At 37.5% G+C, this 20,241-nt stretch overlaps 2 protein-coding genes across 2 annotated transcripts; one reads left to right on the forward strand and one right to left on the reverse strand.

Annotated features, from left to right (window-relative positions):
- Positions 1-305: 305 nt before the first annotated feature.
- On the forward strand, positions 306-4,340 carry LOC126688997 (uncharacterized). The gene is made up of 5 exons (XM_050383963.1): positions 306-397; positions 788-2,506; positions 2,603-3,568; positions 3,663-3,902; positions 3,974-4,340. The coding sequence occupies exons 2-5, from the start codon at positions 788-790 to the stop codon at positions 4,076-4,078; spliced, it is 3,030 nt and encodes a 1,009-aa protein (XP_050239920.1). The 5' UTR covers positions 306-397; the 3' UTR covers positions 4,079-4,340.
- Positions 4,341-4,596: 256 nt separating this feature from the next.
- LOC126689742 (uncharacterized) lies at positions 4,597-5,413 on the reverse strand. The gene is made up of 2 exons (XM_050384928.1): positions 5,365-5,413; positions 4,597-5,264 (listed from the first exon to the last, which is right to left on the reverse strand). The coding sequence occupies exon 2, from the start codon at positions 5,244-5,246 to the stop codon at positions 4,719-4,721; it is 528 nt and encodes a 175-aa protein (XP_050240885.1). The 5' UTR covers positions 5,247-5,264; positions 5,365-5,413; the 3' UTR covers positions 4,597-4,718.
- Positions 5,414-20,241: the final 14,828 nt, after the last annotated feature.

Genomic DNA, 20,241 nt, shown 5'->3' on the forward strand with positions numbered 1-20,241 from the left:
ACATGGTCCATATGGCAATGAGTTTCAGTTTGGAAATGTTTTCTCTTCAAACTAGTTTTGGAGAAAAACCCTTCGTGCTCTTCCTATATCTTTTTAGGGATAATTACACATAACCCACCTGTGGTTTGGGCGAAAATCACTTTGCCTACCCGTGGTTTGAAAAGTATCACTTAACCCACCTGAGGTATGTTTCCGTCACTCTCCGAAACCCACCTCGGTCTCTGCCGTTACAAAAACACCTTGTAACCCCAAAACAGAACATAACGCGAATCAAAACCCCCAAAACTCAAACACTTTTCGAGAGAGACACCCAAGGTGCAATCAGGCTTGTTCTTCGCGGTTTGGAGCGTGTGGAGAGGGAGAAAGCACTTCTTTTGCATCATCGAACCTGGGCAAGGTATGTGTGATGTTTTTTCATCTGCATTTGGGTTCTTGATGTCATTTTTTTATGGTGACCCACCCACGTAGTTAGGTTTTGCTGTTCATCTGCACAGTAAAATTTTTTTTGTATGTTAAATTAGCATTTTGCTATTTATGTGTAGAATCGCTTAGGATATGCATTTTGCTATTGTTGTTTCTATAATGCATTTTGTCAATGATTGCACTTGTTTGTGAAGTGTGGGTAGTGTGGTCCCTATGAATTTGTTAGGAGTCTGGTTTTGCATGTGCTTTATGTGGTCCTTTGTCCGTGTGTTGTTGTCAATTTGTTGCCTTGTTGTCTCTTTTGGCTTCTTCTCACTTTCTGCATGTCAGTGTGTGTAAACATTGAGACTTATTTTAATTGCAGATGGATGATGTCACATTTGACCTTGAAATTCATGTTGGGGGATGTTTTGTGGAGGAGCCAACCATACAATATGTGGGTGGGTCTGTACGTTTACTGACAGAGATTGACCCTGACAAGTTGAGTTACTTTGAAATTAGGGATTTATGCCATCTAGTTGGTGCTCCTAAGGAACACAGTAGATATAAGTATTTAATTCCTGATGGTGATCTACAGCATGATTTAAGAGACATAGAAACAGATACAGATGTCGTAAACATGACTAACCTTCATAAGGCATGGTATGCTGAAAAAATCATAATCTATACTGACATAGATGTGGAGCCATTGGCAGTTGAGTATCCTGATGCAGGGGGAGTGGCAGATGGTGGCGTAGGTGGTGATGCAAGGGGAGTGGCAGGGGGAGTGGCAGGTGGTGTAGGTGGTGATGCAGGGGGAGTGGCAGATGGTGTAGGTGGTCATGCAGGTGGTGATGTAAGTGGTGATGCAGCAAGGGTTGAAATAGAATTGGATAGTGATGATGATGAAGATGATGAGAATGATGATGAGAGTGATGATGAAGAAGATGTTGAGGATGTTGACATTGATGCAAGAGATGAAGAACAGAATGTTGAAGGAGATGATGATGATGATGATGATGATGATGATGATTGGCTAAATGAAGGCCTAGAGGGGGATGGCTTTGGTGATGATGTATTTGCTGCTCAAAAATCAGCTCCACAAGGTTCTGCTCCCAATACAAACCCAGAATCAAGCAATGCACCCCACACAGCCCCAGAATCAAGCAATGCACCCCACACAGACCCTGAGTGGGCTGAGCCAGCCCTTGAGGATGACCTGGTAAGCATGGATGGGTCTGATGATGAGCAGGAACCTGAGCAAGTGGAGTTTAATGCTAAGAGTGACATGAGAAATGTTGTACTGAAGAAGGAGATGAAGTTCCCTAATGCAAAGGTGTTCAGAGCTGCTTTGAGGGAGTATGCAATCAAAAAACCTGTTGACATCAAATTCAAGCTGAATGAGAAGACCAAGATATCAGTTCACTGCAAGAATGGGTGTGGGTGGAGATGTTATGCATCTCAAATAAGTGGAGAGCTAACATTTCAAATTAAGACCTTGACTGATGAGTGTACTTGTCCCAAGTCTTTCAAAAACAGCCAAGCAACATCAGCTTATGTTGCTAAGAGGTTCGTTGAGGATTTTAGCAAAAATCCAAATTGGGAGGTGAGTGGTGTACACAACCATGTGATGCAAAATTTATTTGTTGACCTAAGTGTAAACCAAGTGTATAGGTCAAAGAGAAAGGCAAAGGATTTGATAAATGGAGATGAGCAACTGCAATATGGTGTCCTTAGGGACTATGCACAAATGATAACCACTGTAGACAAGGGGAGTAGGGTTATATTGCAGACAGAAATGGCTGAGGAGACTTCCCAGCCAAAATTTAAGAGGATGTATGTTAGGTTCAATGCTCAGAAGGTAGGATTTTTAGGTGGATGCAGGCCATTTATAGGTTTAGATGGTTGTCACATAAAGCACAGATTTGGTGGGCAAATCTTATCTGCCACTGCCAAGGATGCAAATGACAACATTTTTCCAGTAGCCATGGCTGTTGTGGAACAAGAAACCAGGGAGTCTTGGATATGGTTTTTGGAAATTTTTGCTGATGATATAGGGAGGCCAGAGGAGCTTCAGTTGGTCTTCATTTCTGATAGGCAAAAGGTATGCAAGTTTTGTTTTGTTCAGTTACACTTGAATAGTTGACTTTGTTTGCTGAACTAACTTGTTTTGTTTGTTTGTTTGCTTGCTTATTTACAGGGGCTTATACCTGCAATAGAGACACTATTCCCTACCGTGGAGCATAGATACTGTGTGAAACACATCTACAACAATTTCAAAGTTGATCACAAGGGATTGGAGCTGAAGGATGCATTGTGGAGGTGTGCTGCTGCCACAACAGCAAGGGAGTTTGAGAGATGCATGCAGTACATAAGGGATTTGGATGAAAAGGCATATGAGTATCTTGCAAACATTGCACCTGCACAGTGGACAAGGTCACACTTCACTCATAGGGCCTTAACAGATTGTTTGGTAAATAATTTGAGTGAGTCTTTTAATGCAATGATATTGAAGTCTAGGGACAAGCCTATCTTGGCAATGTTGGAGTGGATTAGGGTTAGACTTATGACTAGGCTTTACACAAAAAGGGAAGGGATACAGAAGTATGCTGGAAAGTTGTGTCCAAGCATACAAGATAGGTTGGAGAAATTGAAGGTTGAAAGTAAGGCATTTAGTGCTACCCCAGCTGGTAGTTTCCTTTATGAGGTAGGCAGTCAGTATGAGAGGCATGTAGTTGATTTGGTGAAGAAGACATGTAGTTGTAGGTCTTGGGATTTAAATGGCATTCCCTGCAAACATGCCATAACAGCCATTTATACAAACATTGAGACACCAGAAGACTATACCCACCCATGCTACTTCAAAGAAACTTACATGGAGATATACAAGGAGGTACTTCCTCCCATGCCTGGCCAGTCAGAATGGGCTGAGACTGGACAGCCTGCTCCCCTGGCACCTCACATATACAAACCACCAGGCAGACCACCCAAGCAAAGAAAGAGGGCTTCTGATGAGCCTAGGAACCCTTACAAAGCAAGTAGACAGAATAGACCTGTAAGATGTGGGAAATGCAAAAAGGAAGGGCATAACTCAAGAGGGTGCAAGGCTGGCATCACTGGGGAGACACCATGGCAGAGGAGACAGAGACTTCAAAGAGAAAAAGCTGTAAGTAATTAGGATTTAAATGGCAAAAAACAAAAAAAAAAACTTGTTTTTAAACTTACAATAGACACTGTATTGAAACTGGGTTTTGTTGCAGGCAAGGGAAGGGGTGCCTGCACCTAGATCTGCACCTCAGCCTGCACCTCAGCCTGCACCTCAGCCACCATCCCAGCAGCCTACACAGACCTACAACATGATGTCTGCCACTCAGCCTTCATCCTCACAGCAAGGAAATCAACCTAGGCCATCTCACAAGAGAGCAGGATGGTTCTCTTCCTCGCAACCAGAGTTTCACACACCTAGGGAGACCTGGGATACCTTACCAAGTTCTTCACAGGTAACTTAGTCCTGGATAGTTGGGTAGCTTGGGATATTTTTTAACAAGTGGATCTATTTTTTATTTTGTAGCCTTCACATGCAAGTGGAAGCACTGGTGGTGTGAGGACTAGAGGACAGCTTGCTGCACAAAGGCCACCAAAAATGAATCTAGTGGGTGGAAAGAGGAAAAAGTAAAGGCAAGAAATGAATGAAGCTAGTGGGTACGCATGCCAGCATTGGAAGTAAACCTAGTGGGAACATGTGGGCCTTTTTGGTTTTTTTTTTTTTGTGAAGACCACTGTTGGCCTTTTGTAATTATCAATTAGTGTAAAAAACAGTCACTGCTGGCCTTGGAATGTGCTTTTTTGTAATTAAGGTACAATATGGAAGTTGTGATATTACAGTTTGTATGGAACAATATTTGTCCAAACTAGATTATATGGAAGTTTATTTATTGCTACTACAAATTGTGTCCAAGTATATTTTTCTAATAGAGTGTATGGGAAGTTTTTATTGTGGAATGGTTGTTATGGTATGCACAGCCAAATTATATGGAAGTTTATTTATTGCTACTACAAATTATGTCCAAGTATACTTTTCTAATACAGTGTATGAAAGTTTTTATTGTGGAATGGTTGTTATGGTATGCACTGCTATTGTTGATAATTGACCATTACTTCTTCCATTGAATGGTTGTTAGGATATGCACACAATACTCAAGAATTGACCAATTCTTCATTCATTGACACATCAAAACATTACATTAGTAGGCTAGTGCTATTACAATACAAATTCATTAACACCATTGCCATAACTATCTCTACTAACCAATTAACTACTTCAGGGGCAACAATCTAGGTCTCTTCACTCCAGAGAACTCAATTGAGCCAAAACACAACAACATAACAATAACAAAAAAGATCCATGACAAAATGCATGCAGACTTCCACATTCTTTGCTTCTCTTCAGCAAGAATGGCTTTTTCCTTAGCTTTTGCACAGACAGCTCGAGCCTTTCTCTCCCTCTCCTTGGCTTTGGCTTCCTCTTCAAGAGCCTTTTCTGCCATTTGCCTAGCTTCTTCTGCCGTTTCCAGAGCTGTCCTTTCCCTCTCATTTGCAAGTTGGAGAGCAGTCTGAAGCCTAGACATCTTCTCTAGAGCCAAAGGTGCAGCTTCATTCCCACGAGGACAGGTTGGGTTATCAATCCAAACAAAGAAAGGACACTTAGGACCAACCTTATAATGGCTACAACCCAAGAACCTCCTCCCAAAATTGTGCAAACTCAAACTTGTTCTCAAAACACAAGTCTGCTCATTGCACATATGTCCACATGAACCCGAGAAATTACCACTTGATGAAGACATCTCAACATACCACGATTCCTGGATTTAGACTTTCACACAGTAAGTTCACACTTGAACAAAATCTGAAACCCTAAATCAGGAACAGACCCAAATGCAGATGAAAAAACATCACACATACCTTGCCCAGGTTCGATGATGCAAAAGAAGTGCTTTCTCCCTCTCCACACGCTCCAAATCGCGAAGAACAAGCCTGATTGCACCTTGGGTGTCTCTCTCGAAACGTGTTTGAGTTTTGGGGGTTTTGATTCGCGTTATGTTCTGTTTTGGGGTTACAAGGTGTTTTTGTAACGGCAGAGACCGAGGTGGGTTACGGAGAGTGACGGAAACATACCTCAGGTGGGTTAAGTGATACTTTTCAAACCACGGGTAGGCAAAGTGATTTTCGCCCAAACTACAGGTGGGTTATGTGTAATTATCCCATCTTTTTATTATATGTGAAATTTGAGAATCTAACTATTGGATTGTAATTTCCTATTATATCCTTCATGGTTACAAAATTTCAAGAAGATCAAGGTTCAATAGTTATGTCATCAATTAAATGTTTAAATTTCAGGTTTTTGTGATATAAAATTATGTATAAAATATAAGTTTATTGATTGAATAGAAAATAATATCTGATTTAAACAAAATTTAATATGTATGTTGATGCAAACACAATGATAATGGAAATAACATAAATAGAAATTGAATAATACTTTTGAATTTTATTAATTTAAAGAGAGAAATTACACAACACTATTTGGACCGAGGTGCGACACTCGCTCTTTTTAAGGAGATTCAAACCCTTGGTTGGCTAAACTTTGTAACCGGTGCAGACCTTCTTTGACTTGTCTCCCCCAGGATACAACAGCCCAACAAGTGTCATATGACTAGAACAATCTCTACACAAAGTGTTCAAGCCCAAATCTCCACTAGAAAGAACACCCTTCATCTTCCCCTAGCGCACGTATCTAGCCCAATATCTGAGACAATTCATGTTAGTCTATTAATCACCACAATTAAAAAGAATAAAATAGTCTCTCTCCTTTTCAATGTGGGATTAAACATTTTCACTAACTCCTCATCTTCCATATTCACTCCAATATCTTTACATTTATGTTGTAACATTTATTCATTTTAATTAATTATTATTAAAATACTTCAACAATCCCCCACTCATTTTAATATTAAAATTTTTAGTTAAAGAGAGATTACCAGGAAAAGACGGGTCACTTAGCATCATGAAGGTATGCTCTGCATTGAACCTTCACTTAGTAAAATAGCGATCTCAACTCCAAAGTCGTAGTGGTCTCCGACTTGAACTAGGACTGCTTTAGGGAAATTAAGCGTCACTGCTTACACATAATAACCCAGGTGTTGACATGAGCTTTTATAGCTAGCACTTTACGGTCGTGTGCTGATCCCAGTTTCATGAATGTATTTGAGATTAAGTCTAAATCTCATAGGGAGTGGCCCCACCCCACACTCACATAGGTGAAATTTTGTTAAGGGTGCTCCTGTAATTTTGACACACCACTCATATGAACTACAAATTTCATTAAGAGTTTTTTTCTCAACCTTTCCACATTACAAGATAAATGCACTTACATCATAGGGATGAACAATTAAAAAATTATTTACAAAATAAATAATTAAAAAAATAAAATAGTGCATTTCTTATGACCATTACATGATTCGTTTTTCCCACTAAACCCAATTCTAAGGATCTCTGGTCCTTGGGTTGAGTATCCTTATACATGGCTCATGATTCTATGGTCCCATCCCCCTCGATGTATTCTAGACCCTATCTTTTGTCAAGGCCTTGGTAAATGGATTTGCAAGATTATCATTAAATTTAATATGATCCACAGTTATGATGCCACTAATCAAATAAGATTGCACGGTACTGTGCTTTCTTCTTATAGGTCTGGATTTATCGTTGTAGTAACGGTTTTTAACTCTACCAATTGCGGCAGTGCTATCACAATAAATTAATATAAGTGGAATTGGCTTTTTCCAAAGTGGAATTTCATATAACAAATCTCTAATCCAATTTGCCTCTTCACTAGCTGAAGCTAATGCTATAAATTCAACTTCCATTGTTGAATTAGCAATTATTGTTTTTTTTTTTTAGATTTCCAACAAATAGCACCACTACCTAAGTTAAAAATATAACCAGTGGTAGAGAGAGAATCACCTGACAAAATATTCCAATCGGCATCACTAAAAGTTTCAATCACTACCATAAGCCATAGCTTTTGGTACCAATTAAATATCTCATGACTCACTCAATAGCTAGCCAATGATCTTTACTAGGCTTGCTAGTAAATTTGCTTAGCACTCCTAATGCATATGCACTATCAGGTCTAGTACAATCAGTAGCATAATGCAAACTACCAATGATGCTAGCATAATCCTTTTGATTAAAAATCTCATCATCATTATTCACAGGAAATAAATGAACACTAAAATCAAAAAGAGTAGCTACACTTTTGTGATCATGAAAATTATATTTTTTTCAATATTTTCTCAACATAATGTGATTGAACAAGAAATATCCCATCACATGTTTTTGTAATTTTCATGCCCAAAATAAAATTAGCCTCACCAAGACCTTTCATATCAAAATGGCTTTTAAGCATATTTTTTGTCTCATTTATAACATGCATGTATGAGCCAAAAATCAACATATCATCCACATAGAGGCTAATAATAACATGTAAATTATTTCATGATTTAGAATAAATACATTTATCACATTCATTTGATTTATAACCATTCTCAATCATGCAGGAATCAAATTTTTTATGCCATTACTTAGGTGCTTGTTTTAAGCCATATAAGGATTTAGTTAGCTTTCATACCTTGCTTTCTTGTCCAGGCTTTACAAAGCCTTTGGGTTGATCCACATAAATCTCTTCCTCTAGGTCCCCATTTAGAAAAGCAGTTTTTACATCCATTTGATGAATTTTCAAATAAAAAATTGCAGCAATAGCAATTAACAATCTAATAGATGTAATTCTTGTTACCGGAGAAAATGTATCAAAGAAATCAAAATCAGCTTTTTGTTTAAAGGCTTTTGCAACAAGTTTAGCTTTAAACTTTTCTATTGATCCATCCGGTTTCAAATTTTTTCTAAGGACCCATTTACAACCTATGGTCTTACAACCCAGTGGAAGATCTACCAATTTCCAAGTTCTATTAGAAATTAGAGATTCCATCTCATCATTTACAACCTCTTTTAAAAATATAGCATCAAGTGATTTTAAAGTCTCTTTTAAATTTTGGGGATTTTTCTCAATGTTAAAAACATAATAATCAGGACCAAAATCCTTTTCAACTCTAGCTCTTTTACTCCTTCTTGGTTCCATTTCAAAATTTTCTTGATTTTGTAGATGTGAAATAGAAAAACTAGGTTGTGACAAAATATTTTCTTCACCCCCACTATTTTTCAATTTAAAAGGAAATTTTTCTTCATGAAAAATTGCATCACTAGATTCAAAAATTATTTTGTTTTCAAGATCAAAAAATCTATTGGCTGCATTATTAATCGCATAACCAAGAAAAACACAGGTAGTAGCTCTTATACCTAATTTAGGTATTTTAGGGTCAGTAAGCCTTATACATAAGCAAGACAACCCTATACTCTCAAATATCCCAAATTTGGCTTATGTCCTTTCCATATCTCAAAAGGTGTGTTATGTGATTTTTTATGTGGCACCCTATCAAAACATGACATGCAGTTAAAATAGCTTCACCCCAAAAATGTTAAGGTGCACCAGATTCAATTAACATAGCATTTGTTAACTCAATTAGAGTTCTATTTTTTCTTTCAGCCACACCATCAGAAGCTGGTGGATATGGTGCAGTAGTTTCATGGATAATTCCCAAAGACTAAACAAATGAATTGAATGCACTTGATTCATACTCACGGTCTCTATCACTTCTTATTCTTTTTATTTTTCTACCGAATTGATTTTCAACTTTTAAAAAATCTTAAAAATTTTCAAAAGCATCACTTTTATTTTTCAACAAATAAACAGTTGTATATTTTGAGAAATCATTAATAAAAGTGATAATATATCTATTTCCCCCACGAGTTAAAATTCCCTCAAATTCACATAAATCGGAGTGAATTAACTCAAACAATTCGGTATTTCTTACAACACTTTTATGAGGCTTTTTTGTAATCTTAGCTTGACTACAAGTTTCACATTTTTCAAAATCTTTTGACAGTCTTGGAACTAATCCTAAACTACTCATGATTCCCACATATCTACTATTTATATGACACAAACGAGCATGCCAAAAATTAATAGAAGAAAGCATATAAACTGAATTGGTAGATGCTTTATGATTCTCAACATTCAATTTAAAAATTCCATCACAAGCATAACCCTTGCCCACAAATAATCCATTTTTAGTGATTACGTAGTTATCAGATTCCATAGTTTGCTTGAAGCCAGCCTTGTTAAGCAAAAATCTTGATATTAAATTCTTCCTCATGGACGGAGTGTAAAGTACATCTTTCAATGTTAGCACACGTCCATAAGTGAATTTCGAATCAACCTCACCACTCCTAAGAACCTTGGTTTTGCTAGAGTTACCAAGCATAACAATTTTTTCTTCTTCAAAAAGGGTGAACAACTTGAACCAATTTTTGTCATAGTAGAGGTGCCAATTAACACCAGAATTTGCCCACCATCCTTTAACATATTGCACCATATTGATGTCTGTAATCATAGCCACTAAAGACTATTCGGTTATGTTAGCCTATGGGACAAATTCATGTTTCCGAAATTTGCAAAATCGAGCAATATGCCCACTCTTGCTACAAACAAAACAGGATCTATTAAATTGATCTTGTGAAGGGGGCCCTTGGTTTTTATTGTAATTTTTATTCGGGTTTCCCCTTCCTTGAGGTCTATTATTATTTTCAAAGGCTCTCTTTTTAGGCTTCAATTGACCATTTCTAGGAAAATGATTTTTGGGCATATTATTATTGGCTGAAATAAGGTTTACTTTTGTGGTGAAATTATCATTTCTCTCTTGTGTCATGAGTGCATCTTGTCATCTAGCCTCCTCCTCCACATGGATGTGTGTGATCAAAGTCTCCAAGGATATCTCCTTTTGTTTGTGCTGCAAAGTTTTTTGAAACTCCTTCCAAGATTGTGGTAATTTATCAATTATGCCAGCTACCACCAAATTATCTCCAATCTTTATGCCTTCAGATCTCAATTCTGCCACAATCATTTGGAAGTCTTCTGCTTGATCCACCACCGATTTTCCATCCACCATTTGGTAACGGAAAAATCTACTAGCAGTATACTTCTTTGCACCATCCTCCTCGGTATCATACTTACTTTGTAAAGCTTTCCAGATTTTCTTAGCAGAATTATAAGTTGTATCATAATAATCATAGAAATGATCAGCAAAACAATTCAAAAGATAAGAGCGACAATTATATTCATCTTTTGTATACTTATCTATTTTTTCATGGTGGAGACTAAATTCTTCCTCACTTATCTCATCGGTAGAAACCTTTGATGGATTCTTGTGAGTGAGGATGTAGGAGACTTTGAGAAGACTCAAGTAGAAGAGGACCTTTTCTTTCTACCTCTTGAAGTGGGCTCCCTTAAAGCAAAAGGGCTTCTTGAGATCTCTAACAGGTTCATTTGGTTTCTCTTGTGTAGGCTCCATGTGTTAAATCTCCTTAAAATTGTTGGTGCAAACACGATCATAATGGAAATAACACAAAGAGAAATTGAATAATACTTCTGAATTTTATTAATTTAAAGAGAGAAATTACACAACACTATTTGGACTGAGGCGTGACACTCGCTCTCTTTAAGGAGATTCAAGCCCTTAGTTGGCTAAACTTTGTGACTGGTGCAGACCTTCTCTGACTTGTCTCCCCTAGGATACAACAGCCCAACAAGTGTTGTATGACTAGAACAACCTTTACACAAAGTGATCAAGCCCAAATCTCCACCAGAAAGAACACCCTTCCTTACTAAGAACCTCTCTATTTTTTTGTGTGTGTATGTTGCGGTAACTTGGATTGGGTCTGAATGAGTCTATTTATAGGCTCAATGGGCCTCACGAAATTACTATCCAAATTAATCTGATTAATTAGGTCCATTATTCTGATGTAGTGAGTATTACAAGATTAATTGCTGGATATTAATCCTCCACTCTTCACCTCCTCCTTGGACATGTATCTAGCCCAATATCTGAGATAATTTATTTTAGCCCATTAATCACCACAATTAAAAAGAATAAAATAGTCTCTCTTCATTTCAATGTGGAATTAAATATTTTCACTAACTCTTCATCTTCCATATTCACTCCTATATCTTTACATTTAAGTTGTAACATTTATTCATTTTAATTAATTAATATTAAAATGTTCCAACAATGTATGTTAAGAACATAAAGAACATGTTATCTAATAGCAGTTTTTCAAAATTCACATACAATAAAAAGATGTAAGAGGTGTTTAAAGAATTCTTTTCAAACTAAGTTTAGAGAGAAACCGTGTCCATCGAATTTCTACCACACTTACCAGCCATGTGCCAACATAGCATTCCGCCATGTCAATAGTGCCACATCATCATACAACAACAAACTTATCATGTTAGTAGAGACGCCATCGTTAATTGGTGTTACAATTGATTTGCCATATCATCTGGCACATCAACAAAATGACCACATCAGCACATCATATCATCAACACGTTAACAACTATTGACCACTTACTTTTTTTGTATTTGCAAATGTTCGCAAGTCGTTAGGGTACCTTTTCCCTCTCGATTTTTTACGTATATTAAAAATTTAAGACCTATCTTCTTATTTGAGACTCTAAAATGGCCCAATGAGGCAATCTTCCTCTGTTGGAAACTGTTTTGCATCATCCAACTTCAACAACTAACAATAGTGGCTCTAGCATATCCTCCACTACCACATTTACAGTCAAAGTAACTAAATTGGTAGCTTTGACCAACTAGGTCAAGTCTTCTTCTTATTTCTAAAAAAAGTACGTGAAGTTATTTTAAAATTCTCTCTTCCTCTGTATATTCTACCATAGCAACTACTTATCTTCCATGAACCTTTTTATATTAGCAACAAATTGAACACCACAATGACACCCACCGTTTAATTTGTGACAGAAACTTATTCTATTATACTGTCAGTCACAACCTAGCAAACATTGATATAGCCAAAGACTATTTCAATATTTGGGGTCCGTTTGATTGGTTAGGCATTTTGGAAATTTAAAAAATGTTTTTAAAATTTAAAACTCAGTTTTGCAACAATAATTCTCTTCAATACGGTTTTGCAACAACTTAAACACACATACTCTTGATATTATTTTCCTTCAATTTTATTGGGTCGGAAGTAAACTTCCTCTAACGCACTCTATGAAAATTCAAATAATTAGTCATGATGCCTTTAAATTTTTTATCATTTGATTATTTAATAACTCTCTAATTTGTTTAGATGACTTAAAAAGTCATATCACTTTATTAAAATACCCATAGATAATCATGTTAATCCTTTTGTTTTGTTTTCAGTTAAATATAAGGTTTTTTTTTTTTTTTTTTGAAAGGGAGTTAAATATAAGTATTAATCATTAGCTAAATGGATTTTAGTAGTCCACACCGTCAAACTTTGGAAATCTAGTCATCATATATATAAGTAAATATGATTTGGGAATTAGGCAGTGATCTGCTCTCTCTATTCAACCACGTTCAAAACCACACACATCTCTCTCTCTCTCTCTCTCTCTCTCTCTATATATATATATATTTATATATATCTAATTTCTAAATCTTATTTGTTGCTTAGGTTTTTGATATGTCACACTCTTCTGTAGTACCTTGCTCCTTATTCTACAATCCTGCAAGTAACATAGGTAGGTGAAAAGAGAAAGAGACTGATAATTAATGGAGGCCAGAGATGCGCCTATGCATAATTATAAGAAACAAAGTAACCACTTGCATGATTAAACAGGAGGGCTGCTAGAAGATACAAACTCTTATATTATTACAGTTGAGCTGCTAGAAGATACAAAGTAATCCCTTGCATAATTACACAAGATAATATATAAGTGCTTCTATATTACAAGCAAATCATATTTTCTAGTTTGCTACAGAAGAGTATTACTTCTTTAATACAAGAGGAGTATTTAATATAGTAGTTTACACAAAAGTATACAAGAAAGAGCTAACTAGTTTTTAAGCCCAGTACCAGAGCGATTTGCTTTTCCGTTAGAGCCATCTGTAAGCAATACTCCACCATAGATCTCTGCAGCCTTTTTGCTATTGATGATCTCTGCAGCCTTTTTGCTAGTGATGATCTCTGCCTGTTTCCTCGGAAAATGCTTATCAGTCGTCCTGGGCCGACCAAAGACTCTGTCTAACATATCAAAGCCTTCTGCTCCAGCCTTAACAAGGTTTGCCTGAGGTGCCATATTGCTCAAAAGAACAGCTCAGACTGATATATAAATTAATTAGCTCTCTTGTTTTCCTGATACTAAGATTAATGGTGAACCCCCCTTATATAGAAAGAGAACCTTTGGTGCATGATTACTTCTTTTGGTTAATGATTCTCTTCAAAGATGCCAAGTACGGTTATAGATGAGTTTAACCTTTTTTGAATAGGGGAAAAAATCAGGACCATGGTTCCAAAGCACAATATTCTAGAAAGAGTGAGAGAAGGAGATCAATGAACATATTTGTTGGGAAATTTAGACCTCGGTTGATAGAATTAACAAGTTTTAAATCCAAGTTATTAATTAGATTAATTATGAATAAACCTTGTTAAAATAAACAAACATCAATATCAAGTCAAAAACATGCAGCGGAAAAGTAAATAAGACAAGATATAATAACCTAGGAAAACCAATGAAATAAAATAGTTTCACAGTAAAAAACCTGGGAGAAAACCTTCCCGAAAAGCAATTCACTATAGTAAAGAAAAGTTTCAGATCTAGTACAAAACCTTTGTCCCTAGACTCTACAATCCCCGTAGATGAACTTACAGCAAAAACCTTCTACCACTTCAGAACCTCCGAATTCTTCAATATATGTGTAAGGTTGAATTTATTCAACCATCTAATTGGCTTTATTTCGTGCCAAATTTGCTTGTAATTCAGTATTTAGTAACCCTGTATTTAGGTGGGTTTGTTGTAAGGGTAGTGAGTGAGATAGAGTGAAGAATGCTCAAGAGTGTGCAAGAAAACAGAGACTCGCGGCTGGGACTCGCGGGTGGACTCGCGGTTGCAAGCCGCCAGAAGCAGCACACGTGCCAAGCATGCTGGAAGATGAACAGTCATGCTAGCTGGAGCACTACAGGACAAAACAGGACAACTGGCCATACGGTTAACTCGCGACTGGATCTCGCGACTTGGTCAAGCCGCGAGGTCAAGCCACGAGCCACCCCTGTTTTGTAAAACCTGACGTTTCACATTCCTCTCCCACTCCAGTATAAATACCCCTTTAACCCACGATTGAAAGAGAGCTTCCAGAGAGAATTTTGAGAGAGAAACCCTAAAGAAAAACCAGATTGCTTCACCCACAATCTCTACCTTAGAGTCTCTTCAAATTCCTCAACTCTCTTCCTCTCCATTGACAAATCCTTGAGAGGCATTATACCAAACCTGGTTCTCACCATTATCATCTCTGTGAGACAGTTGTTTGGATTTCTGGGAAGCAGTTAGGAAGGAACCAATCTTCATTGGTTGATACTATGGTCTAGTAGCGGAATCCGGAAAGCTAGAAAAGAAAAAGGTTCGGCGCAACCTTGTTGGAGCAAGAAGCTTAGAGGGCTTAGGTGCACCGGGTAGATTAGGCTTGGAGGGTCTATTGCTGTCCTTGTATTCCAACTGTATTTTCTAGTGGATTGATTACCGCTTGGAGGGCGGCGGAGAGGTTTTTCGCCGAGGACTTCGGTTTCCTCTTCGATAACACATCGCGTGTTGTCTTTGTGTTTGCATCTTCCTTCCTCTCTATCTTTGCCTTATATTTATCTGCTGTGGATTTTATTTTGTTATGGCTTAGATAGTTTATAACCAATTTCATATTATAGCATGTGTTAAGTTTCCACACACTAGTTGTTTGACATATTGCTTGAATTGGTTAAGTTGTATTTTGGGGGTCTAAACGTTCAAAGGTGTTTTGTACACGTTTTTGAACTTTCAATTGGTATCAGAGCGGGTACACTGCTGTTGGTTTCATTACCATTGTGTGATCCTTGACTCCCTTTTGAGATGGATAGGTCTCAATCCCTAAATGCACCTCCATATTTTGATGGTAGTAATTATGCTTTTTGGAAGGTTTGTATGAGAGCTTTTCTGTGTTCTATTGATGAATCCGTTTGGGATGCTGTTGAGATTGGTTGGACCAAACCTGAGGCAGCCAAATCCACATGGGATAAGGCAGCACTTGCTGCATCTAATGCTAACAGTAAAGCACTCAATGCTATTTTCTGTGATGTGTCTCCAGATGAATTTCACAGGATTTCTCACATTACCATTGCCAAAGATGCATGGGAGATTCTGGAAACAACTTATGAAGGCACGAAGAAAGTGAAAGACACCAAGTTACAAATGCTGACCACTCGGTTTGAGGAGCTCAAAATGAGTGAGGATGAGTCTTTTGACTCTTTTTATGGAAAACTAAATGAGGTGGTTGTCAGTAAGTTCAACTTGGGGGAGAAAACGGAGGACTCAAAGATTGTAAGGAAGATCCTTCGATCATTGCCGGAAAGTTTTCGTGCTAAAGTGACAGCAATTGAAGAGAGCAAGGACCTTGATGACATCAAAGTACAGGAGCTGGTTGGTTCTCTGCAGACTTATAAGATGTCGCTGCCCAATCAACGGAAGAGTAAATCTCTTGCTCTAAAGACCATTAATGAGAAGGTGGAAGATCAAGACTCATCGGGAGAAGATGTGGTTGACAAAGATGTAGCCTACCTTGTCAAAAATTTCAGAAAATTTTTGAAATTCAAAAATAATGGCAAATTTGATGATAAAAGAAAATTCCAAAGTTCCAGAAGGGAGAAGAGGGATTTCAAAAAGAAAGATGGAAAAGAATCCCAACCCACACAAGGTGTCACTTGTTTTGAATGTAACGGGCATGGACACTTTAAGAAGGAATGTCCGAATTATTTGAAATCGAAAGGCAAGGTGTATGCCACGACCTTGAGTGACTCAGATTCGTCTGACTCAGAATCTGAAGAGAGCTGTGATGGAGAAGGGAACTATTCAGCTTTTATGACTATTGCTCATGTTGAGTCTTCGGATGAGTTGAACTTGCTTGTACGAGACCTTGGAGAACATAGTGATGATGAATCACTAGGAATTGTTGAAGAATCAGAAGCTGAAGAAGAAGAAAGCACAAAAAATCTTCAAGAGAATTATAACTCACTCTTGGAGAAGTCGGGTGAGTACACAAGGGTGGCCAAGGCTATTGTGAGAAAAATGAAGAAGGCTGAGGAGGACTACAAAAGTCTCCTAATTCGATATAGGGAGGCCAAATGTGAGATAGAAACACTGAATGGTGAGTTTTCCGAAGCCTACACAAAAGTGAGATTTCTTGAGAATGAGGTTGTGCAAGCGAATGTTAAAATAGAGAGGGTCACCACCAAGAAGCTAGATGATGTTATATCATCTCAAAAGAGCTTTTCAGACAAATCCGGATTGGGATATACCGGAGGAAGTAGTTCATCTGGAAATGTCACTAAAGAGGTGAAGTTTGTAAAGGCCAAAGATCAAGTTGTAGCTGACCTTACTGGTGAGAAGCTCGAGGTGGAGGAGAAGAAGAATGTGGTGAACCAATGGATGCTGAATCTCCGTAATCAGTCTGTGGGCAGGTCTGAATCTCATGCCAAGTCACGTCCACGACCACAAAGAGGTCCTAGAGGAACTTATGTATGCCATTATTGCGGACTTCAAGGGCATACTCGACCAAATTACCAAAAGCTGAGAGCAAAGAACAGTGTAACTCCTCAAAGGTCAGGAGGACCCAGAAATGATAGGAGAATTTGGGCAGGTGATCAATCTAGAGATCAAAATGGAGATCCCGGAATGATGAACGTGATGAAGATGATTGGTGCATTCACCAACTGCTTGGAAAGCTTCTCACGAAGGTTTGAAAGCCCTAACTCCCGTACCCAATCCTCTAAGGAAATCACCCCAAACGCAAGTGACGTGTGGGTGAAAAAGGGTACTCATGCATAAGCATTACAACATGTCCATGCATTAATACTTCCTATACTTTGCGACAATGTTTGTTTGATTTGTTTGCTGTTTTTGATGTTGGTGGTTTGCTTGTCTACATGTGTATATTTTTAATTTTGTTTTATCAATCTTTTTGTTTCTTGTGTCAAAAATTCAAAAATCACATAAAAATTAGAAAATCAAAAAGCTTGATTGACTTTGTTGAGTTTTGTCTCAAAACTTGTTTTGCCGTGTACCTTTGTGCTAATGGCTTTGTGCATTTTCGAGTATTGCTTGTTTACATGCACTCTTATCACTGTGGGAAAAATCTTGAAATCTATGTGATTGTTGTAAATAGATCTTCAAACTTGTCATGAATGATTAGTGAATGGTTATGTTGATCTTGAGACATGCATAGACTTGTGTCTATATATCTTCCCACTTTTTATTTGTGTTTTGCTAAAAAGAGCTCACCAAATGTAAATCTCCAAATGTAAAGAGATATTGAGCTGCAAAAGCCTGTCGCACATTCTAGTATTTAACTAGGAAAAAGGGTAAGCGACCTCATATTAAAGTGAATGTTTATTCAAAAAGGCCAAAGGCCTGTTCTTTAAAGTGAAATGTCATATACCACTCTCACAATGAGAGATGATTGCCTCAAAAAGATCAAATGTTATGACTAATAGTGGAGTAAAATGTAAAGCTCCAAGTTATGTTATCAAGTTGTGTGGGAGGTCATATATACATATTTCTATAATTGAGATGGGTCACATGATCTAGTGCTAATTGTGTATGCCTTGGTTGAATTGATCATTGAAGTTTCACATTAGACAAAGGACTATCTCATTGTTGATATCCACACACAACACACAAGTTTATGTTCAATAAATGCCATATTCATTTGTGTGATTGTACTTGATGAAATGTGTTTTCACATGCTCAATCCTTGTTAATTCAAGCACAAAAAGATTTTTGAGTGTTTTAGGTGTTTTTGGAAAGTATTTTGTTTGAAAAATCTGAAAATTTCAAAAATACAGTTTTGCCTTTTTTTTTGGTGGCTCAGTCGCGGGTATGTCAAGTCGCGAGCCTCAGTCGCATCCTCGCTGGTCATTTTTGGCGACTTGTTCGCGAGTGGAAGGTCCAGTCTTAAGGTTCACTCAGAGATTTTCGCGGCTTAGCTCACGACTCACTCGCGGGTAGACCTTCCAGTCGCGAAAAACACTTAGAAAAATTTTTCAAAATTTTGTTCTTGAGTGCTTTGGCGGCTTGATCTGGCGACTGTGTGGCGACTTAATCAAGTCACGAAAATCGCGTGTTTTGCAGAAACATGAGCAATTTTTAAACTTTTTTCAGTTTTCCCTCGAACTTTTGTGACTGTTCATCTTCTCTCTAAACTATCTCCCTCCCAAACACTCCGTGCTCCCATTTCCAATCTCCATTGTTGCATTCTTGTAGCTCAAAATCGTCAAGTTACAGGTATGGGTTTTCAGTTTTACACTCTTTTCTACTTGATTTTGTGCTTTTCCCCTTTGTTTTTTTTCGCATATGATTGTGATTTAGAAATGGGTTTATGTTTCGGTTTCTGCTCCGTGTTCATGCTTAGCTTGTGGATGCTGTTGCTATAGTTTGTGTTGATGATAGTCTTATCCTTATTGCTCTTCATCTTGTGCTTAGCTAAGTGTTACTTTTATTTTAATCTAAACTTTGAGCTATTGAGTTGTTTCTATCTGTTCATTTTGAGGTTGTGAGTTTTACTGTGCTAAATATGCATGTTTTATTGTGTTAATCTGTTGGGAGCTTCTGTTAGTCTCATAATAATGATTGTGTGTCATGTCATTTTTTTTCATTATATGTCTCAATGACATATATCTGCCTTTAGGATAGTTTCTCCAAGTTGTTCATGTGTTTCCTATCTTAGGCTTGGTTTATCCATGTGATTGATTAAGTAGCTTATTGTTTAAGTGTTCAAAGTTAATTTGTATGAATGATATCTCTTTGTTAATTACATGGTATTGACCGGTTCTGCACATATATTGTTCTATGCTGTTGTGGCCTTTTCTGATTGTTCACAGATGGCTCCCTCACCTCAGAAGAAGAAATCTACTGCAAAGAAGGCTGACAAAAGATTAAAGATGGATTCTAAACTGTTTAGGTCAGTTCACCACTTTGAGAGATACAAGGATAACTTCTTGAATGCAGGAATCATTCAAGAAAGATTTGTAGATTTGGAGGACTTAAGACAAACCTTTATTCCCAGCTGTTTTGAAGGAAGAGGATGGGAAAAGCTTCTGAGTGGTTTCCCTATTGTGTGTGAACCCCTAATTAGGGAATTTTACTCAAATGCTGTGATAAAGGAGAATGAATTAAGTTGCTGGGTGAGAGGTAAAGAATTTGTCTTGGATGCTCATGTCATAGATGATGCATTAGGGCTTGAAGGATTAGATGATGAAGAATTTATCAATTACAAGGATAGGAGTGTTTCTATTGAAACAGTTCAACAAAGGATAGGTGGGCAGAGAGAAGGGAAATGTTTGAATACCACTGCCTTTCCAGTGGACATGAGGTGCCTTACAATAATCATGATGTTTAACCTCTATCCCATTAAGAAATTGACTACAATCAATTGTGCTAGAGCAGTTTTTCTGATGGATCTCAAAGAAAAGAATTTCATAGACATAAGTTCCCACATTTATGACACCATTGTGGATGAGACTAGAACAACCTCTAGGCCTAAATTGATCTTTCCCAGTTTGCTAATGAGGATTTTTAGAAGGAAGGGTGTTCCAATCCCTCAAG

This window comes from Quercus robur, chromosome 6 (genome assembly GCF_932294415.1).
Source record: "Quercus robur chromosome 6, dhQueRobu3.1, whole genome shotgun sequence".
NCBI classification, from domain to species: Eukaryota; Viridiplantae; Streptophyta; class Magnoliopsida; order Fagales; family Fagaceae; genus Quercus; species Quercus robur.